This window comes from Cyclopterus lumpus, chromosome 9 (genome assembly GCF_009769545.1).
Source record: "Cyclopterus lumpus isolate fCycLum1 chromosome 9, fCycLum1.pri, whole genome shotgun sequence".
In the NCBI taxonomy this organism is placed as follows: domain Eukaryota; kingdom Metazoa; phylum Chordata; class Actinopteri; order Perciformes; family Cyclopteridae; genus Cyclopterus; species Cyclopterus lumpus.
The window spans coordinates 16,641,257-16,662,970 of NC_046974.1; the positions used below are offsets into that span (position 1 = coordinate 16,641,257).

Genomic DNA, 21,714 nt, shown 5'->3' on the forward strand with positions numbered 1-21,714 from the left:
TTCTATTTTAAATTATTTTCTAAATATTTAAGTTCATAAATAAATGGCCTACTATCCATGTTACTGACACTAGTATTTAATTCTGGCATGTCAGATTAAAATGTGTCTGCATGAGTAGAGGACGAGGCAAGAGAGTTAAAAGAATGCGCTGTATGGATCTAAATATTCCTGCAAATGCAGTAATTAAGTACACGTTCCATATTTGTTTTATTAAAGTTCACAGTTCTTCTATAACTATGACCATAACAGCCTATTACCAAATAGCCTAACAGGCATCATAATCTATAAAAGATGTGGTTCAATCCCCCCCCCCCCCCCCCCTCCTCTGATTTTTTTCACAAATCGTATGCAGTTTACCCATATTTCCCCCCAATCCATTTTGAACACATATTAGTTGTTCACAGTGGAGCATTGTCAGGGAAAAAAATGGTGTTTGTCCCCGTCAGGTTTAGTATTGACACTCGTTTTAGCATTTATTTTCCTCCCGGCCATCTGGTCCCAAACCAACTGAAACTTGATACAGTGTGCGTATGCCATTATGTCATAGCGCATAGCGTATGCCATTATGTCATAGCGCATAGCGTATGCCATTATGTCATAGTTCATGCCATTATGTCAGAGTGCATAGCGTATGCCATTATGTCATAGCGCATGCCATAATGTCATAGCGCATGCCATTATGTCATAGTGCATAGCGCATGCCATTATGTCATAGTGTATGCCATTATGTCATAGCACATAGCACATGCCATTATCTCACAGCGTATGCCATTGTGTCATAGCGCATGCCATTATCTCACAGCGTATGCCATTATGTCGCAGCGCATGCCATTATGACGCAGCGCATGCCATTATGATGCAGCGCATGCCATTATGTCATAGAGCATGCCATTATGTCACAGCGCATGCCATTATGTCGCAGCACATGCCATTATGTCACAGCGCATGCTATTATGACGCAGCGCATGCCATTATGTCATAGAGCATGCCATTATGTCACAGCGCATGCCATTATGTCACAGCGCATGCCATTATGTCACAGCGCATGCCATTATGACGCAGAGCATGCCATTATGTCACAGCGCATGCCATTATGTCACAGCACATGCCATTATGACGCAGAGCATGCCATTATGTCACAGCGCATGCCATTATGTCATAGAGCATGCCATTGTCATGCGTATATTACTGTCATATGAGAGAAATAAAGTTTCAAACCATTTTCAGAAAAATATTCCTGGAGAAATAAGCCACCTCACCGCACTACACATTTTCAGCATTGTTTATAAATATAATTTATTAATTGTCTTAAAAATTCTTTCTTACACTTTGTACAGAAAACAGTTAGAGGAAATGAAGAGGCGAGCATTCAGCAAGATTGAGCAAGATTCATGAAGCGTGCCAGAATTAGCAAAAGTGGACCATCACTACCCAACACTAACCAAACCAAATCACCCCTGATATTAAAAATAAAAATGCACTTACAAGCACAGCTCTAGTTATAGACTGCTATCATGATAACCAATGCCAAGTTTGCATAGTAGACACTGCTTTTACAAAAAAAGAAAGAAACATACAAACTAGTATCTAACTGTACTGCTCTTTTTATATTCTCAAATTTGCCAAATATAGCTGACAGTACACAACTGTACATATTGTGGATACAAAATATTTTTTACATACTTTGATATCTTAACACTACTTTCATCAAGAAGGATCACGTTCTGGAGGTCTAACGTTCGCCACCCTCACATGAAAACTCCCCTTCCCAGTCTGCCCTGCTGGTAAACTGTAGACTCAACATGCCAAGGACCACGCTTTAGTTACACTGTAATTTGTAACTTACATTTCTTTCTAACACATCTTCTACTTGCACACGTTTCATCAGTTATAATTGGATTTTGTATTCTGCATTTGAGTTAATAAGAGATGTCGTCATGAATGAGACACTGTCGTGAACTTTGGGTCGATATTTTGTTCTGAAACATACTGAATGGATGACTTGATGTATTAGGCTTTAATCCTCAAAACTTATAGAAATCTGTGGTTACATTTGAAAACATACAAAACATCCACTCCGTCATGTGACCCTTTTCTAATTTCGTTAATAAGGCTGTCCGAAATGAAAAGATTCATCATCTTGAGGCCTGCATGACTTCTCTGTCTGGTTTTACACCGATACAAGAGGTCCGATTGTTTGACTCCCATATTGATAGGAAATCAATGTGTCAAATTATTGTCTCAAAGTTTGTCAAGCAAGATGACAACTGTCACGAAGAGGTGAAGGGATGACCTTGTGTACCGGTTTTAACTTAGCCTTTGCCTCCTCGGTCGTCTTTACAATATTCTTCTCGGTATCTCCTCCATACCTGATGTTACGTTTCATATGGCGTCTCTCCATAGTTCAGAGCAGAAATATCTTAACTCCAGATGTTCAATATTTGAACTGAAAGTAAATTTTGTCCTCTACGTGGTGAATAGAGTTCCTGTCCCCAGAGGCATCCGACAGCTATTCAAAAGTCACTCAAAATAAGGCTGTTTTCCTCCCTCAGAGCCGGCGTGTTTCACCTTTTGGTTAGACACTGTTGACCCGTGTCCACGCATTCATTACAATATGTTCTGTAAAACACAAATATATTACACTTCATTTTACATACAGTAGGCCCCTTAAGTTGGTATCTTGAGATTCAGCTCTGAATTGAAACTTTTTCAACAAATACATGACGAGTTGGAATGTGAGTTGCTGACAGAACATTGTTTTACATAAAGGGCAACTAACTGATATGTTACATACAGTTCACAACTATAAAAACATAAATATGGCAAAGAAAATAATGTCAACGTAAATAACACAATAATGACCACTGAACAAAAAATAGTATGATATTAAAAGGTCATTAGAATGAACATGATAATAATGTATTTACACATGTCAGACAATCAAAAAATGTAAATGCTGTTATTCTCCAAAAGCCACTGGATGGCGCTAGTGACCTTGATCAAGTCGTGGTGGTGACCACAATTGAAATCACATGTGGCCTGACGGTAGACAACACAACTGACATCCTGTGATGAGAACGACAAATATAGTCGGAAATACATATCTGTAGGCTAGATATATTTTAGTAAAATAAAATATGATTGATAAAATAAAATCATTGAATGATATCAGCTGTATTTTACTCACTATCACTATGGTAGTTTGTGTATTACTGTATTTCAAAACACAAGTCTTTTATTTCATCCCTTTTCAGTTCTCTCTGAGTTGGACCCAGAAACAAGTCTAACGGTCTTTCAGAGACACTCCTGGAGTTGAGGTTGTTGTTAACCAAATGTGCGAGCCATGGCTGGAACTCCCCACCCTGCGCCTGCACTCCATCTGCATCCAAACTACTCCTCTTGAGGGAGGAATGGAGCAGCAGCAACACAAGTTACCGCGTGATTATAATTAAGGAATAGGAATATGCATTTGTGGCTTGAAGATCCGTGTGATCGCAACAACGACTACAGAAAGGGTGTTGCTCCTTTCTTGAATTTACCTGAATGAAAATATACCATTTTAAAATTAGTAAATGCTGATTCCGATAAAACAAACATGAAAATAAAGTATGTATGAGAATGAATAGCTGACAGTGCATCTTTGCCCCGTTCCTCTGTTTGGGTGAACTCTCGAATGCAAAGAATACAAGAAATAGGTGTTCACATGAATCCATCAGGAGTGTTGTCCTCTTTGGACTTGATCTTTTGTAAGAAAATCAGAGGCACAAGTTAAAGGCAAGTGGACAGCTAGTTCAATGGCCTTTGACTTCGTACTTCTCGACTTCCTGTGACCTGGGGGACTCAATATCTGCATGAATTTAGGAGGAAAGCCACAAACTCGATACTTGATATAAAGACAAATTTAAACATCACTTATGATGTCAGCTAAAAAGGGGAAACCTGTGGTCTCGGTCTTGATTCTGGTCAGGACCCTTGATTGACAGTCACTGTGTAGCAAACGCAACAGAATACATCGAGCTTTCCCTAGGAAACGATATGAAGACGAGAAACTGTACTGAGGCTCGCTAGTGAGGGATCGCTTCTGTACCTCCACTCTCTCTTTATCGGTTTCCCGTCCGTTCTCACAGATGATCACCTGCGGCTTCTCCCATCAGTTTATGTTTATGTCCCGCCTCCCTTTTGTAATCAGCTTATCCTCTCCCTTAGTTTACTCTGGTCTTACTAAAGAGTCTCGTCCCTGAATCACACCCTCTTTTTCCTCACTCTAACTCCTCTTCTTCGTTTGTAATCCGTTTATCTTCCCTCCCTTCGTGACTCTTTTCCAGTCATGCAGAGGTTGTCAAGGTCAGTACCTCTGCTGCTTTTCTCTGCTTCTATTTGTTCAGTATGAAGTAACCACAAGAAAACAACTTGAATTACATCAGATGTGTGTATGTTTTGTCTGTTCCGGATGGACTGTATTTGTGTTGTGGGTCGGGTTGTGTCTCCTTCGGTGACACGGCACACTGAAACGTTGCTCTAATAAACACACAAAGATACACACATAGTTTCGAGCACCGGCTCGAGCATTTCTCGTCTGTTACCATGTAGGCATGATTACCATGGTGTTTAACCGATGCTCAATCACCATGGCGACAACTTTCTTTTTCATCAACCGTAGAGAATTTGCTTGTAATCGTCTCCAGAGTTCTGTCATTGTCAAGGTAACCACAAGGCTTCAGAAGTGTTCCGTTGTCATGGAGGCGAAGCTACCGTCATGGCGACCCATCTCTTCCAGCACCGCGGCCAGTTCATTTAGGTCTCCATCCGGGAAGTGCTGGGCCTCCCAGAGATCCAGGATCACACCTGTTGGACTGGACTTGGTGGCAAAGTAGTTCAGGTACCTGGAGACATCAAGTAGAGCAGAGGGACAAAATATATGGCAAATATCTTACGGCAGAACACGTTTAATTCTCTCACCCTGTCAGCACTAACTTACTGAGAGAGACAGTGTTCTGGTCCTGGAGCTTTGTCAGGCATCAAACTCAAAATATGAAACAACCTTATACTAGAGTCGTTATACTATATAAAAAAATAAAAAAGTCCATGGAATACATATTAAGATTTTAAAAATATATATATATTATATTAATAACAATACAGTAAGATATATCATTACATGTATCTCTTTATTGATTGCAGGACTTTTTTTTCTTATTTAAATGTGACAGGTGAATGCTTTTTCGACAATGTGCTACTATGTATGTTCAATTTATAAAAAATGTAATGATAAAACATTTTTTTAAATATAAAACTGTAAACCGATGTATTCTGAAGTTGCATTCGAGCACAAACATGTGCCAACCAGTCCACAGGGTGGAGAACAGTGTTCATAGGCACAGTACATTCTAAAGCTGCAGACAGTCGAGTCCACAACGGTTGAAGAGGAAAAGTCTGACGCTGAGCCGTCTGTGGCAAAGATCTCAATGCTGCCTTAAAGTGAAAAAGCCATCAGATTTGAGTCCTTTGGGGATAAAAAGGAGACTCTCTGTTCCTCTGTAAATCCTGTGATTGTACTGTAGGCACACTCTGGTACTGTTTAAACACAACCAGAGAGTAAATGTCTGTCTCTACTCCTACACTTCTTTTCCCCCCTCTCAAATATCCAATAAGCTATTTTCATAACTTTCTTTATTACTTTGCTTCTCAGTATCAGCCTCCATCTACCTGCAGTATGTGATAAGGTGTATCCCACTGTTAAGTGAACTCAACGACTGAGATCCACCTCTATATCTGTCTGTCAGAGTGTGTGTGTGTGCGTGTTTGTGTGTGTTTGTGCGTGTTTGTGTGTGCGTGTTTGTCCGTGTGTGTGTGCGTTTGTGCGAGTTTCCACCATTTAGTCTTATACTTTTCTCTGTACAACAGGCTTAAACATTCACCACATATGTTTGTTTGTTCATGTTTGTACAGCTCAGGTTTCACTGTATCTATTGACACAAAGTTATATGGCTGTGACGGAAAGGAATGAGTCATACTTTGAACTCAAACAGACATGACGTGGCAGTTACAACAGCAGATAGGATAAAAGATGGTATTTCCATGTTATCATGTTCCCTTTGATGAGGTGCTTTTAGCGGAAATGTGGTCGTAAACAACAATTTGGCTAGCTGTCCATCTTTTGCAAATGATCGGGAATATTTAGATGCCCACACCATCATGAGCTGGCTCCCTGTTGAGACAATAATGTGCACTTGTGCCCAATTATCCTCTGACTAGCTGCTGGAAAAAGAGTCAGATGTAATAGCCAATTGCATCTTTACCATCTAGGTGCATGGGAGTTTACTCAAACTGCACAGGGATCCAGGTTCAAAGTAATGAAGTGTGTTGAAATCAAGGGAGCAGATGTGTTTTGCACTTTTGTTTCGAGCAGCTATTCTCTCTGTGCTCTAAGCTTTAGAGTACAGATGATTAAACTGTTTTTTAGAAATATATATAAGAAACGACCATCAGTCACATATAATTACCATGTGATTAATTTAATAGGATTACAAATATTGTTCTGATTGTTTTTCTGATGTTCAAAATGAAGCAAGATGCCTGAGGGAGACATAGGAGAAATAAATGATACAAACAGTGTGTGTGTGTGTGTGTGTGTGTGTGTCACCTGTCAAGGTTGAGTTTGTGTGCCAGCATCCTCCAGTCGTTGCCTCTGGTCAGTGGAGCATCGAGACTGCCACACAGCTTCTGTCTGATGGATAAAGGAATGCGGAAGGCATTGGGTCCCACTAAGGTTGTGATACTACTGGCTGGGTCCATCAGGGACGTGTCTATGCACTGGACCTCCTAGATAGTGTGGAAAGACCGAAAGAAACTGGTCAATTGTTGGTTAAAGGAAAACAATTACTAGTTACAGTAACCTTTTGAAATTTTTAACTCATGGAGAAATAACGTTTCAGCATATTCATGTGTACAGTATCATTTCTTCAGTAGAGACATGGGAGAAAAGGGAGGAATCTATAGGCGAGATACTACAAAATCTTAGAAATGATGGAACATAATGTGCATCTACGTGGTAACATTGGTTACAGGTCTCTATCTTAGCATTTCTGGCAGGGGTTCTGCTCACCTCTCTCCAGCTTGCTTTCGGCGTGACCAATTATAAATAAGTCTATTAATTAATACAAGAGTAAACCAAATGTAAAGATCTGCTTCCAAGCTCTCTCTCTCTCTCTCCACTCTCGATATCGCTCTCTGTCTCTTTCTAAACCTCCATCACATTAATGCCACTCCTGGGCTGAAAGGAGGCAGCGGCCTAATGAATGTGGCTTGGCAGAAGGAAACAACAACTGCCACTGTGGATGTGAACGATCACTATTTACGGTGTCTACTTAGCCCCAATTCACAGCAGAAAGCTCTCCGCCGCTGGAAATTGAATGATTAATGCAAAGGGACATCTCTGTTTCTCTGATTAAATAATACATGCGTTAAACCTGTTTTACTTTTTATTGTTCAACTTGCAGGATGCTGCCGGCTGGTTGGCTGTTCGGCTCAAATGACCACACGTGCCAGATGTCCAATGTGATTATAGTATTGTAAGGCTAGGTATGAACTATTTACACAGGATTACGACTGATCACTTCACAAAATATTTAATATTTGTGACAAAACTGTCATTGCCCAAATACAGGCCCTACTTTTCTCTGTGTACTTGTTACAAAGCCACAGCTCTGCCCCACATAAGGCGGTATCTTTTTTGTGTATTTGGCAGAAGGCATAAGTAGAGGATCACATGAGGAAGTGTAGGAAAGAATGCAGGAAAGACATTTCGACAATACTTTCTTTCACCGTGTTATTTTACACAAAGACACATCGTCAAACTTCTTTCACTGGATCTACACTTTTCCTTCTCATTTTGAAGTCCATAATATGTGCAACCCTCCCTGCTGCTGCAACTGTTCCTCTCGATGCAGTCAAAAATCAACTTACCTGGTTAAACAAGGGTTAAAACATTATAAAGTGCAACGCTGTTACCCATGAACACCATGGGAGAATTCAAAACATTGACATTCCAAAGGAACTGACTGACCTTCGACCAAAACTGTTCACACACACACACGTTCAGTGACTTTGTGGTTACACGCACTTGCAAAATCAAAAACGAGTTATTCCACTCGTGTTATGTGACCTCTAGCCCCAGTATGAATGATTGAACAGAGTCACGGAACCATAGCAGGGACTGTCGGACGGATGGAAGAAACTTAGTGATCTTATGTACGGGAATGGAGAAGTGCCCGTGTGACTGTGTTTATCTTCTTTTTGGTATGTTTCTCTCTACCCAGTGTGAGTTAAAGTTGTCTTCTGCGGTTTTGTTGTGTCCACAGCCAATAAACAGCGTGTCCGTTTTGCTGTGTGCGTGCGGGCTTCTACAAACTCACCTCCTCTAATGTGTTGCTGAGCTGAAAGATCTGTCCTTCCCCTTCCACCTGCCGCACACACAGTTTGCAGCTGATCTCTGAGGTGGCGGGGCTCAGTCTCTCCAGGGTAAAGGTACAGTGAAGAGTTCTCTGACTGCCACTCCACACCTGGTAGAATGGGATCTCCTGGAAAAAGCATAAATAATATACATATATAGGCAGGAACAATTCATTAATTATATTATCTGAGTCAATCTTATTCGGTGTGGCAATGCGAAGCAGCAGGTTCATAGAGCCTTGCTGCAGCAAGCCACACTGCATGTACTCCTGCAGACTTCTTTTTTGTATTAATCTTCCATTTCTCCCTCTTCCACCAGAACTTTGGTCAAGCGTACAGCTCGCAGTGTTGGTCGCATATGCATAAAAAATACATCAAAACGTGCGGCGTGATCAGGAATCGTGTGCATTTAAGTACCTTTAAATGTAACTAACTTTAAATATAACTGTAACTTTAAATGTAACTGTAACTTTAAATGTAACAAAAACTTTAAATGTAACTTTAAATGTTACTGTAACTTTAAATGTAACACTTAAATGTAACTGTAACTTTAAATGTAACTAAAACTTTAAATGTAACTTTAAATGTAACTGTAACTTTAAATGTAACTAAATAAATCTGGAATATACTGGAGATACTCCGTACCCAGCGAGCTTTGTTTGGACTGAGGCAGAGGAGGAGATGTCACAAGAGACCCCCCACCTCCCCTATTAAATCTTTATTATCTACACAGTCCTGTGCAGGGGGGTGGGAAGAGGACATGCTTTAATTTCCATTTAAAGTTAGTTAAAGTTAAAGTTAAAGTTAAAGTTAACGTTATATTAAAAGTTAAAGTTAAAGTTATATTAAAAGTTAAAGTTACATTTAAAATTAAAATTAAAGTTATATTAAAAGTTAAAGTTACATTTAAAGTTAATTACATTTAAAGTTATTTAAAGTTACAAGTTGAAGTTACAAGTTAGAGTTACAAGATGAAGTTATGACTTAAGGTTACAAGTTAAAGTTACAAGTTAGAGCCACGTGCATGCGCAGGAACCGCCACGTGCACGTGCGCGAACTGCAACGTGCGTGCGCACGTGTGTTTGTGTCTTTATAGAGAGATCAGAGGAGAAACAGCTTCAGCTCAGCTTCAGAGTTGCTCGGGTTACATTTACTCCACAAAGATAACAAATATATGAGCACGTTCGGCTCAGTCTTTCCCCTTAGTCTTTCCCGTAGAAACTCCAGAATTGCTTTTTCTATATATATAGATATATATATATATATATCTATATATATATATGTATATAATATATATGTATATAAACACCTCTCGGTAGTAGTCACACCAGCTAAATTTCTTGCGAAACTTTTCACTCTGGACCAAAGCCTAATGCACAAAATGAAGACCAACACTGAGCGTTACCTCCTATTTTCAAAAAGGCTAACCATAGTTTATCCTTGCTTCAGGTAAGTAGTACAATAAACTGTGATATTTGCTGTGGGTGTGAAGATTATTATCTACACTCTGTGTATTGTAACCGGTACAATACAAGTGTTCATGCATGTGCACACCCCTCTTACCTGATACTTTGCGATGAGTTTGCTCTTCCAGTGTGTGTGCGGCACGTCGTGGATCGACAGTCTCAGATTGTGTGTGCTGTCTTTAAAGTTCAGGGTCTTTGGCTCATCCAGAAGCTTCCCTCCCATCTGGGTCTCCATCTGAAGAACCTCCTACACAAAAGCCCACAAAGAAAAGAAAAAAACAATAGTAACTGAACATTTCCTCCTTTAACTTCGATATTGACAACTGAACCATTTATCTTTCATACCATGAAACATCCTGAAGATAGCATTACAGAGCTCTGTAGTTGTATTCCCGGAAGTTAAGCACAACTCAGCTCTGCTAACTGCCCTCAACTGAGGAGAGACATTAAGATGCTCAATGGAAACCTTGATTAATAATGCACCACCAGTCAAAGGACTGCTGTTGTGAGATGTGGGAAATAATATCTTTAATGTACAACAGTCAAATGAAATAACTTCTATTGATTCAGAAGATGACCTCAATACATCTTCTGAAAATAATACCCAGATTAATGATTGACTCATTATTTAAGATAAGCAGCCCTGTTTTGTCTTTTCCATCACCCTTATCTCTCTGACAACTATCACAACTTTTTCTTGTGCACTCCTCTTTTAGTTGTAAGGGTACTACCACCATTACCTAACTCAGGACAGATTAAAAAGCTGATGTACTGCACTGTTTTTTATATCTTATATTGCATTAGATGGGTAATGTAATCAGTTAACGTAAAGCTGATACTGCCCATTCCTTTGGTCCATTTTGTGAACCAAAGGAAACAGCATATTTTACTTTGCTGGGCTGCAGCTGTTTCAATAATATATGTTGCACAGTCCTGTGGGGATTTGAGCTCATACTTCAAATTGACTTCTGAATATCAAGTTAGCCCACACCAAGAGAGTACAAAGAAAGTAGCTGTGCCCTACAGATGCATAATGGTAAATACACACATATTGATAACATCAAAATTACAGGCTCATGAACTAGACACATACAATTAACATAATTAAAGACACATGCACTCACACTCCAACTTACTGATGGAAGAATAAGTTATCAGTATGACTTTTGATGCCTCCAGCAACCTTTTTAAAATAATCTATTGTTCCTTCCCATCATCTCCCTACGCGGCAGCTCTACAGTAGCTATACAGCGGAGAATTCCCCTTTAACACGCAAAGCGATCAATTATACAACACAGAGTCTCCATCTTTAAAAAGTCCACCTCTGAGCTGTATTTTCAAGCTGCAATTGCTTGTTTGAAATGTTAAAACCGAGTGTGTGTTGATGTTTGTGTGAGCGTGTACATGACTGTGTGCCACACTGACACTTGACTTATCATTGCATGCATAAATTACCAATGTTAATCTCCCATATCAGATGGTCCCTTCAGTGCTTTGAATTTGTTTAAATTCTTAAGCGCCGATATTCTGACATTGCTTGACCCTGTTTTGTTTACTGCTTCTCTGCTCAGTTCCAGAAAACTAGAGGTGAGAAAATGTGTGACTCCATATAATCACTCCTATTCAAGATATGATATATTGTATTTCTAATGCAAATAACCAGGGAAGTGTTTAAGCAGGGGTGGTACAAGAGAGAGAGAAAAACATCACTCAGAGGACTAAGGAACATAACAAAGAAATCAGCCTAAAATACAAACATATCTTTCTTACCTTTACTGATATTCAAGACATTGGGAAAACCTAGCAATTGCGCGCATATATAATTAAAATATACATTTATAATTCATATGTATATGTGTGTGTTGATATAGGTTAATTGAAGGGAGTAAATTTATTAAAAAACAATTATTGGCTTTAATTTATTTAGTTTTCAATACTGTACCTTGAGTGCATCCTGTGTGTCGTCCAGACAATAGACCCTGATATGATAGTCCAGCGTTGTGCAGGATAAGGGTCCAAAAACAGCGAGTTTGAGCCTCTTGGCAGCTGCCTTGCAGATTGACTGGCCCACCAAGCAGTAAGTCCCCAGTGTCTCTGTGAGGATGTGACATGCCTCCAAGTCCATTTGCACATAGCAGGGGGTGGTGAAGTTTTCCTCTCCTACCACAACCACTTCCTGTAAGAATCACACACATAACGTCACACACTGTTAGACTTCCAGAGTGTCATGCTGGGCCCATGATGGGTGGCTCAGACTGGCATATTGTAAACTTACCATGTGAGCCTTCACTCATCTCAACTGAAGAGATATCTCAAGCTTTATTCAAGACGGACTATACCTTTCAACCTTTCAAAAGCACGTCTTAGTGTTTCCTAGTATTCATGATTCTATATTTGTGAGTAGCCTGCCTTTATTTTAATCAATTTCCCTTTGCTATCAAGAAAACTTAACATTTCCTTTATTTGTTTCATATTAAATGAGGTGCAGAAGTCCAAATCCTTGTGACAACAGCATTTCTGTTTAAACAACACATGATCATCAGCATAGTGATGAATATGACATAACTGTGTTATTGTGCTAGAAACGTTAAATATTCTCAATGTACAAATAAATGTCCCCTTTATTTGGAAACAGCCTTTATTTGTCTATTTGTCTTTTAGTGAGATTTGTGGGGTTAAGCCACATTCTGTCTGGTAACATACCACACGTGGACTTGGATCCATTTCCACTAATGCAAACAACCTCTGAATAAACAGGCAGTGTTTTCTAACTGATGAATTCCTCCGTGGTTATAGACCGGTATTTGTCAACGCAGTGCCATTACTGCTGCTGTGTAGAGATGTGCTCCCTATACAGCAGAACAAAGGCCAAATGCAAATGTTGAGTTTTAATCATTTATGGCTTGTGGATCTTTTCAATAAGACACAAACTCTTTATGTTAGTCCAGTAACTCATCTCAGAGAATCAATTCCTAGATTTTTGATCCACCACATTCCTGTATTCCTTTGTTCTTGTTGAGACACTAAATTGAAATGTAAATGCATATCCCGTAGTTCATAATATGACTTGTTAAAGTATATCAAAGTGTCCATTAGAAAAATAACACTTGTTTGGAGCTGCTGTGTGAATATGTCCAATCCCACTGTGAGGAAGCCAAATCAATACAAAAGCAATATGGTATGAATCTGTTATTACTGGTAATCACAACAGTAGCTGCTCCCGCCTGATGTGAGGGGAATTCAATTACCTTCCTCTCCCTGTTTTGGAGAAAAGTTTCTGATGGGAAATGAATGTTCTACTGCAATAAGAGAAAAACAAATCGACTTCCTGATGAAATTCCACTTTTCATTTCTCTCGTCTTTACCCACTCAGTGCCCAAAACCTTCTCTCTCTCTCTCTCTCTCCCCCTCCCTCTCACACACACAAAAAAAGACACACACAGAATTGTATGCATGGTTAATTGTGCAGAGACATTGTGTTGAGCTGTGATAAGTAACAGCGGGGTGGAGGGGGTTGGGGGGGCTTGTAGACACAGTGATGCTGCAAGACAGCCTTATCACCCACACACACAGATACACACCCATACACACACACACACACGGAGACAGACAAACACGCATCGAATGCAGTCACGCACACACAGAAAGAGATTGCTGAGGTAGAGACTTCATGCTGAGAGACACAGATGAGAGAGAGGGAGAAGGGTAGAAAAAAAAGAGGGATAGAAACATAAGAAGAAAGATGACAGAAGAGGAGGATGGCAGGAGCATAACAAATTGCTTCTGATAGGAGTCTTCAGCCCCCTGCTTGTATACTAGCCTGTAGGCACTTTGTGTTTACTGAATTTTCTCTCCTTTCATTTATTTTCCTCTCACTCCCTCACTGCATGTGTATATGTGTATTGCCGGCTATTATTCTGGGAAAAGGCGATAACGTATAGTGTTTAGCCATACTGTGTACATCACTGTGTATGTGTGATCTGGCTGTGCAGGTGTTTATTTTGTAGAAATGCATTAATGAAACACGATGGGTTACTAAACTGCTGTATGTCTAGATGTGTATGCATCTGAATGCATCTCTTTTATCTATATTTTTTGGGAAAATAAAGTGACAGCTATTCTCTCTGCAGGTTAAACCGGTGAAATTCAAAAGTTGCACGTTATACGTCGCTCACTTGAAAACACACCGAGTGTTGAACACTCACCTCCCACTCTCCCATGGCCAGTTGGTTCTTCAGCTGAATGAGCCAGTCTTCCTGGACATTATCAGCACAGTGGTGGATGGTGAGGATCACTGGTCTGGTCAGCAGGGCTCCTGGAGGTCCACAACTCACCACGGGGCTCAGCACTGTCTGGATGTCCTCTACCGGGGGTCTGCAGAAGATAAATTACACCCCAGGTGGGACAGGAGGGCTGCACTGTCGGCTACCAATTAACGTGAGCATCAACTGCATGACGCTGTATTGATTTCACTCCTGGTCTGGCTTGTTTTTCTTAATGTTCATAACCAGTAAGTCAGCTGGGCAGTTAGGTTACAGTAAGTTAGAATATCAGAGAATACATCACAGCAGAGAGAAGCACACACAGTCAATCAGAGGATGATAAGTGTAGTCAGCTCGGCCTCAGCTGGAGTCCGTAGCTCATGAGCAGCAAATTAATGAATACTTACCACAGGCTCTTCTGTTTTTTTTTTTTTTTTTACAGTGAATTCAACTATTGGGACCCCAAACACTCACTAACTAATGCATATTAGAGTACAGCAACAGAGTACTGCAGGCTCTTATGTGAATAAAAGTGATATACATAGTGAACTCCATCAGTATTTATTATCGATTAGTCCTTTTTCATTAGTAAATTGAAAAGTAAACCCACCAACCATCTTAAACAATTGTTAATAATGCAAATAAAAAATGTTCTTCCCTCATGTAGCTGAAGACATTTATTAACTGGGAATAAAGCCCATACGGAAAGAAGACAGATTTTTTTTTGTGTCAGGGGTAACTAATCCCGAGCAGTATTATCGATTCGGCTGATGGAGCTCGTTATTGATTCTTGATGGGTTCACATGGGCAGGAGAGGGTAACAGATAAAAACAGTACAACTCAAACTGTAACAGCACCCTTTGACTTACCAAATGCAGGGGTCACCCCCCAATGAATTACAGTGCAATTGATTTGTAAGGTCATGTATCTTTTATCTTCCAGAGATTACAGATGTTGTATTGTCTGTGCGAGAAACCAGAAACCCAAAGGTTGGATCCAAAGGAGCTAAACCACATGACTCTGGCTTTCCAACTGTTGCTGAGGCCCGTCAATGTAGCTGTGTGATTTCTGCTAGCCAGCTATTGACTGTGAGGAAGACAGAGGACAGAGAGGAGGTTTGACTCTTAGAAATACTGTAGCTCACTGCAGGGGGCCTAATTCTTATTGACTGTTATTGATCGGGAGAGGCTAGAACAGATTTGTGGGATGGATGGAGTACATGAACCAAACTGGAACAAGTTTCCTAAAGCTTGGGTCTTGTAGAGACTGGAAAGTCTTGATTCACCCTAATTATTAAAGAGCCCATTTCTTCTCTTAACTCTTGTGTTATTAAGCGAGGCTGATGGCTGGCTACTGGTTTTATGTTCTCATTTTGTGAGATTGCTGTTTCTGAACATGTTGCTTCCACCCCCAATACTACAAAGTTGAATTGCATTTAGTTTGTAGCGCGAGCAGCATTACATAACTATATTGTCCTTCCAGAAACAGTGTCCTTGTTACTTTTGGATAATGCAGGGACCTTGAAGCAAACATTTAGAAATGGAACTATTTAGCAGTGTAAACAGGACACAACTTTATTTTATTATTATTCTAAAAAGGGACACAATAAATCCAGCGCTATTGTATTGGGGAGGATGGAGAGATCTCAGACACAGATATCTGAAAACCCCAAAAGGTTTATACTACGTCATATGAGAAAAATGTTTGGCTGTTTTTTTTGCACAAACACTGCTTAACCATTTACCTCGACAGTGAGTGGTAAAGACACACATACAAAACAAATAATCAGGATTAATACGGACTCTGTCCAATGAAATCATCTCTTTGCCTCTTAAATGTTAACTGTATTCAAAATATACATATGAAGGTTCTTTTGAGTTTTAGGCATATTCTTGGGCCAGGTCACTTTCAAATAGAATGCTGATAATTTAAATGAATGATATTTTTTACACAACAGCTAGAATATAGCCAATTTCTCTTTCATGTCCCACAGAGAGCATTACCTCAGTCATGCACAGGCTCTGGACAGGATTAGAGTAATCCAAAAAATAACCACTAATCTGTTAGTCACTGTGAACAGCCATCTCTTTGCATAGGCTGTAAAAAGCTTGGTGTTTGTTTTTTAAAGTAATAAATACAAATCTGTTGTTGCAACATTACTTTGACACATATTTGAATAATGGGGGCTATGAGCTCCGTAATAGAAATAATTCTAAAATTAAGAAAACATTGTTTGTAAATTCTGTGGATTACTGCACAGATTATAATGTTAAGTAGGTCATAATTAATTCATGTGGAAAAAGAATCCCGTATAATCTTCTTAACTTTAATTCTCGCCCTAATATAGGAAATCTGTGGTATTAATTGACCCCTGCTGAATGAGTCACCAAAAGAATGTGTGAATTGGTGCACTATAAATACGAATGATTCATCCACCACTGCGGATCCTAAGCCAATGTCACACTGTGAAAGCCTCCCCACGCGACCGTACAAACAGGTCTGAGAAGTCAGCGCCCACGAGAGAGATGGAGAAGTGTAGGAAAAGAAAAACAAGGAAACAAAAAGATCATAGAGGGAGATGCAGAGATGAAGAGCTCCATGGCGGCAACAGGGAGCCACAGAGCAACAGGAAAGTCACAGTGAGGGAATGAGAGAGACAAAACGTACCTCAAGCTGTCCTTCCTGTGCACAGTCACGTACATCTCGTACACCCTACCCTGGGGAACAGCACCCGCTGGAACCAACAAACTCACCCCTGCAGGAGGGAGGACAGGGGAAGCAGGATGGATGGAGGCAAACACAATGAGATTCATCACTGGATTTATTAATTTCACTGTGCACAACTGAATTATTGAATGTAAGAGCCCATTATCACTTTATCATTTTGATTAATTATTGAATAATCATTTTTAAAGGCAACCCTGTGTAAAACTTTATCTTGAATGTATCATCAAGTAAGTTGTGCTCCAATGTTTTATAGCTTCTGAGAGCTGCTTCCTATCACCGGTTTCCATTATTAATTATGTCTGTCTGCCCACTGCTTTTAAGTCCACTGAAAGTGGTTTTCTTTTAAAACTAGGTAGCTGGAAAACATCCCAAGGCTGTTTTATTTTGTATTAAGTCGATTGCAGTATTAGCTACAAACCAACTTCATGTGGTCATCTTTGAGTACAGGAAATGTACATCTGATCTTGTTCAATTTACCTTTTGATGACATTCTTAATGCCTATATCAGTTAGTGTAATGTATTATAATGTATTCATGTAATCAACAAAATAATAAAATATGCGACCCTTTGCATCTTTTCATTGAGTTTGTGTCACCACCTCTAAAAGTTGCCTCTGAACGCCACTGCTGGTCACTGCATCCTCCTGAGACAGTAACCATGGTTAAAGATAAACTGTTAAGGGTGAGTAGAAAGTTCACCAGAGTTGGGCACAATGAGGTGTCCTCCCTGGTTGTTGAAGGATCCATGAGCGGTACAGGAAGGGTCTCGTGTTCGGGCCAAGCTCTGGTTGCGAAGGTTCATGGTGTCGCTGTTATCCAACAGAGACTGAGTTACCTAGGAGTCAAAAGACAACAGTCACAATGATATTAATAATAAGGCCATTACATAACAGATAGTACTGGATATGAAGCTGTTGAGCAGAGACTGGATGAACTGAAATGCTGGTTTTGAATGGAAATTACAACCTACTGATGAATTAATATCTGGACAATACAGTTATCAAAAGCAGAGAGACATTCACCTTAGAAATCAAAACATTTTTTAATGAACATTAATGGTACTTTATCTTTCTCCGTGAGTGTGAATTAACATGTGAGATTTTTTTAAATAATTGGGTTATTGAGAATGTAGTCAATGTCATGACAATGTTTTGTTCCATAATTGTGCTGAGTTAGAACCATCATGCGGGCAGGGATTTATTTTGTATCCACTTTATATTACAGCGTGTAACCTTGCATAAAAGAAAACTGCACCAATGCTCTGCAGAGGCTGAACAATGATGAAAGAAAGAAGATTTATTCTAATAAAACCAAAGGTTCATGGAGGTCCTTAGAAGTTTTACTGTGTAAGGCCAATTTTGGGTTGAATAGGTCATTGTAGTTTTTTGGGGGTTTAAAAGAGCAATCTGTGAATGCTCACTTTTCCACAAGAAGCTTACTGCATTCATCAAGATGGTTTAATTTATTTCTCATGTTTTCTTGGTTATCAGTAAGTACAATACTACAGGGACGATCTGCATCTGCCTGGAAGCGCAGCCACAGGGCTGAGCTGGCCCGCGATGAGAAAAGGGTGGATTTACAGGAGACCTATGAAACCACCGTAGGGTAAGTGGTAAAATATGACCTACTTTGCATCTCTCTTTCGAAATGTCCGCTGTGAGATGTAAAATAAGGACTTAACATTCAGCAGTTTACTCCACTGCCTCACACCAAGTTGACAAGAAACTGCTTCAATGTGTGAAAGACAAACACCGGACAAAAAGCAGAGAACATCCTGAACGTTAGCGAGGCGAGGTCAGACAGGAGGTCCAAAAGTCCACAATTAAAATATACACATATGAACAGAGAAAACAATCAAATGTAGAGCTCAAACATAGTGAAGTATCAGCTCTAGTTCCGCCTCAAGACAGGTGCAGTGATGACACCGAGCGGTTTCATCTGTATTTGTGACAAGTGACTCTGGTATGCATGCCATGTGGTAGCAGAGGGGGAAAACTAGGGCACTGAGCTGCATGTATACTAATGGTGTTTGCTTTTGTATTTATGTCACTGGGAATACATAGATGCCGTGTTTCAGTACTTCTTACTATGCTTCTGCAGTGTAACCTCAAATCATACTACGCTCATACGGAATATTTTACAGTCAAAATCTGAGACGTGGATGAAAGATACTGCCGCTGGATCATGGAATACATGCATTATATTACCTTGGGAGACAGTTTGGAAGTGAAGTCTCCTCCGAGGTCGTCCTGCGGTGTGACCAGACCGGATGAATTGTACACTTTGATCTTTAAGTTGGGTAGAGGGTCCAGGAGAGGGGAGTTGGTCATTGGGATTTTATCTGAAACGTCGTGGAGGGCGTACACTGGACCACGATACATGGCCGCTGCATTTGTCAAGTCAGGAGGAGCCGTCAGCAGATCAGCTGGAGGGATTAAGCGGAAGAGAGAAGGAGCAGATAAAGGGAAGAAAATATTATTGACAGAAAATACAACATGAATAGCAACTGTCAGGTTTACACAATGTAAACTTCAGCTAAGAGAGAGAGAGTGTGGAGAGTTTGAGGGCAATGCGCCTCAAAGATTTCATCTTCAAATACATACGTTTAGAATATAATGTTTAAATGAATACCAACACAAACTAAACAATTTCAAAATCGACCATACTTTACCCTGAATAATAACAGAACAGTATTGCTTCATGTCATCCGTTAAGTTCTTCAAAATGTTTTTAAACCACTCAACTTCCCCGACACAATGAAAGAAGTTGTCACACTTTAATCAAATCACTGTCTATATTTCCAAAATACTTATCTTACTATGTCACTATTCAAATCTGACCTGCTGTCCACATTAGTCACAGATATGACAGTGTTATTTGACAATGCCAATTATTAAGACCTATTCGGGCTCAGTTAATTAATACTTATCCTGTTCTAAAAAGCAGTGTTTTCTGCCTACAAGAAAATATGCAATGTGAAATATTCGAGCAACCTTACAATAGTTGGAAAACCAATCTTAACCTGGTAACTTGTTTGCTTGTATTATTAAAAGCTGAAAGCCGGATTCCACACTACTGAGGCCCCAAGTTACAGGACAATCACATTTTGAATGTGTCTTCATTTCCTTTCTGGAGTCCGTTTGTCACATTTAATGAAAAGTCAGCAAATGTACGCAGTAAAATCAGTTGCACATCTATCTATACATATCTATAAGTGTGCTAACATATACAGTTATAACATACCATAAGTGAGACTGTCGCAGAACACCCCCATTTCCATTTGTAAGAGGACGATTGTGTCACTTTGTATTCACAGACGAGAATAGATTGGCCTGTGTCATCTCATCAATCATTTTGAAGCTGTGTGTACTCTGATGTTTGACACTGCTCTTTCTGGAGTCAGCTAAAGCTAATGGTGGACATGTTGCATGTACCGCAAGCACACACCCAGTTACACACACACACACACACATAAGAGCAGTCATAAATAAAACACTTCTGCAATGTTAATCGTGGGTACTAAACAAACATGTGTATAAGCAAACATGTCCTGCATAGCAATAACACATCACACACTACACTGTGCATGCTCATACATGCACACACCAGAAACACACTATCTATGTGTATTTCATATTCGAGTGCTGTTTACAGTATGTTGATACATTTTTAAAATGCAACTACCTCATTCTACCTTTAGCAATCTCTGTTGCTGACATACATCGAGTAAAGGGTTTTATGGAACAAATCCTCAATAACACACACTTTTCTTTTTAAATAAAAAAATAAAATTGCAGTGAAATTATTTGTAACGCTTTAACAACAATGACTTGACTTCAGTTTGTTCCGTCTGCCAGAATGTCCTTCGGTAATTGGAAGGAAGCTGCAGCCAAGTGCTACTGATTGTATTAATAATGCATTTGGCAATATCAACAAACAGTAAAACCTACATTGGATTTACTTTACCAAAGAAAATCAAGTCAAAGTGCTTCAAGCGACCCCATAAGACGCCACTCGTGTAGCTGGTGTTGTAAAGCTTTCTTACCACAACTCTTGGTGGTTCATAACAATGTAATCTAAGGGCACTGAAACAACAAAGTGGACTTCTACATAAACAACTCCCTCCCATCGCAAAAGCCAATGAATATCCAAGATTGAATTGGAACTGGAAACATAGGGCAGTCCGTTTCCTACCGAGAACAACTTAAGATTTGTTCTCACCATGCTCTATTTTTTTGGGGGGGTATAGTCTGAAATCCTGTCGTTCCTTCCAAGAGCCCATCCATTCTAATTTTAAAATCCCTGATTATCACTCCTCCCCCCCACACACACACACACGCACACACACCTGTCACATATCACTCTCTTCCTCTCTGTTTACCCTTAAAGCCAGCGGATATTCCTGCCAAATCATCCCTGCTGAAATTTAATTAACAACTAACGGAAAGCCACAGAGAGAGAGAGAGCGAGAGAAAGAAAAAGAGAGAGAGAGTCTGAGAGGGACGGTGGGAGAGAGAAATATGCAGGGACATAATTCTTCATTAATAGTAATCGTAGATGGTCCCCCGACGCAGAGTGACAAGCATCCTAATGTTTTTCTGATAAAAAGTCACCCAATCTCCGCTCGTGCGAAGGCATTTGACCTTGTTCACACACACACACATGGACACATGCGTGTGCACACACACACACACACACACACACACACACACACACACACACACACACACAGTTATTTTCACTCGCTGTTTACAAATTTGAGTTGCATCCTTTCTGACCTCACTTTCCTGTTTTTCTTGTATAGCATG

The 21,714-nt window shown here is 39.8% G+C and overlaps 1 protein-coding gene across 1 annotated transcript in view; it reads right to left on the reverse strand.

Moving 5' to 3' along the window:
- Positions 1 to 1,393: 1,393 nt before the first annotated feature.
- LOC117736622 (netrin receptor UNC5C-like) overlaps positions 1,394 to 21,714 on the reverse strand; it is a 169,893-nt gene continuing 149,572 nt past the window's right edge. Inside the window, exons 10-18 of the mRNA XM_034542074.1 lie at positions 19,114 to 19,331; positions 17,606 to 17,741; positions 16,847 to 16,934; positions 14,123 to 14,291; positions 11,860 to 12,093; positions 10,015 to 10,164; positions 8,415 to 8,579; positions 6,644 to 6,822; positions 1,394 to 4,883 (exon numbers count right to left, since the gene is read on the reverse strand). Coding sequence (XP_034397965.1) covers positions 4,718 to 4,883; positions 6,644 to 6,822; positions 8,415 to 8,579; positions 10,015 to 10,164; positions 11,860 to 12,093; positions 14,123 to 14,291; positions 16,847 to 16,934; positions 17,606 to 17,741; positions 19,114 to 19,331 — 1,505 coding nt within the window. The 3' untranslated portion in view covers positions 1,394 to 4,717. The remainder of the gene's footprint in view (positions 4,884 to 6,643; positions 6,823 to 8,414; positions 8,580 to 10,014; positions 10,165 to 11,859; positions 12,094 to 14,122; positions 14,292 to 16,846; positions 16,935 to 17,605; positions 17,742 to 19,113; positions 19,332 to 21,714) is intronic.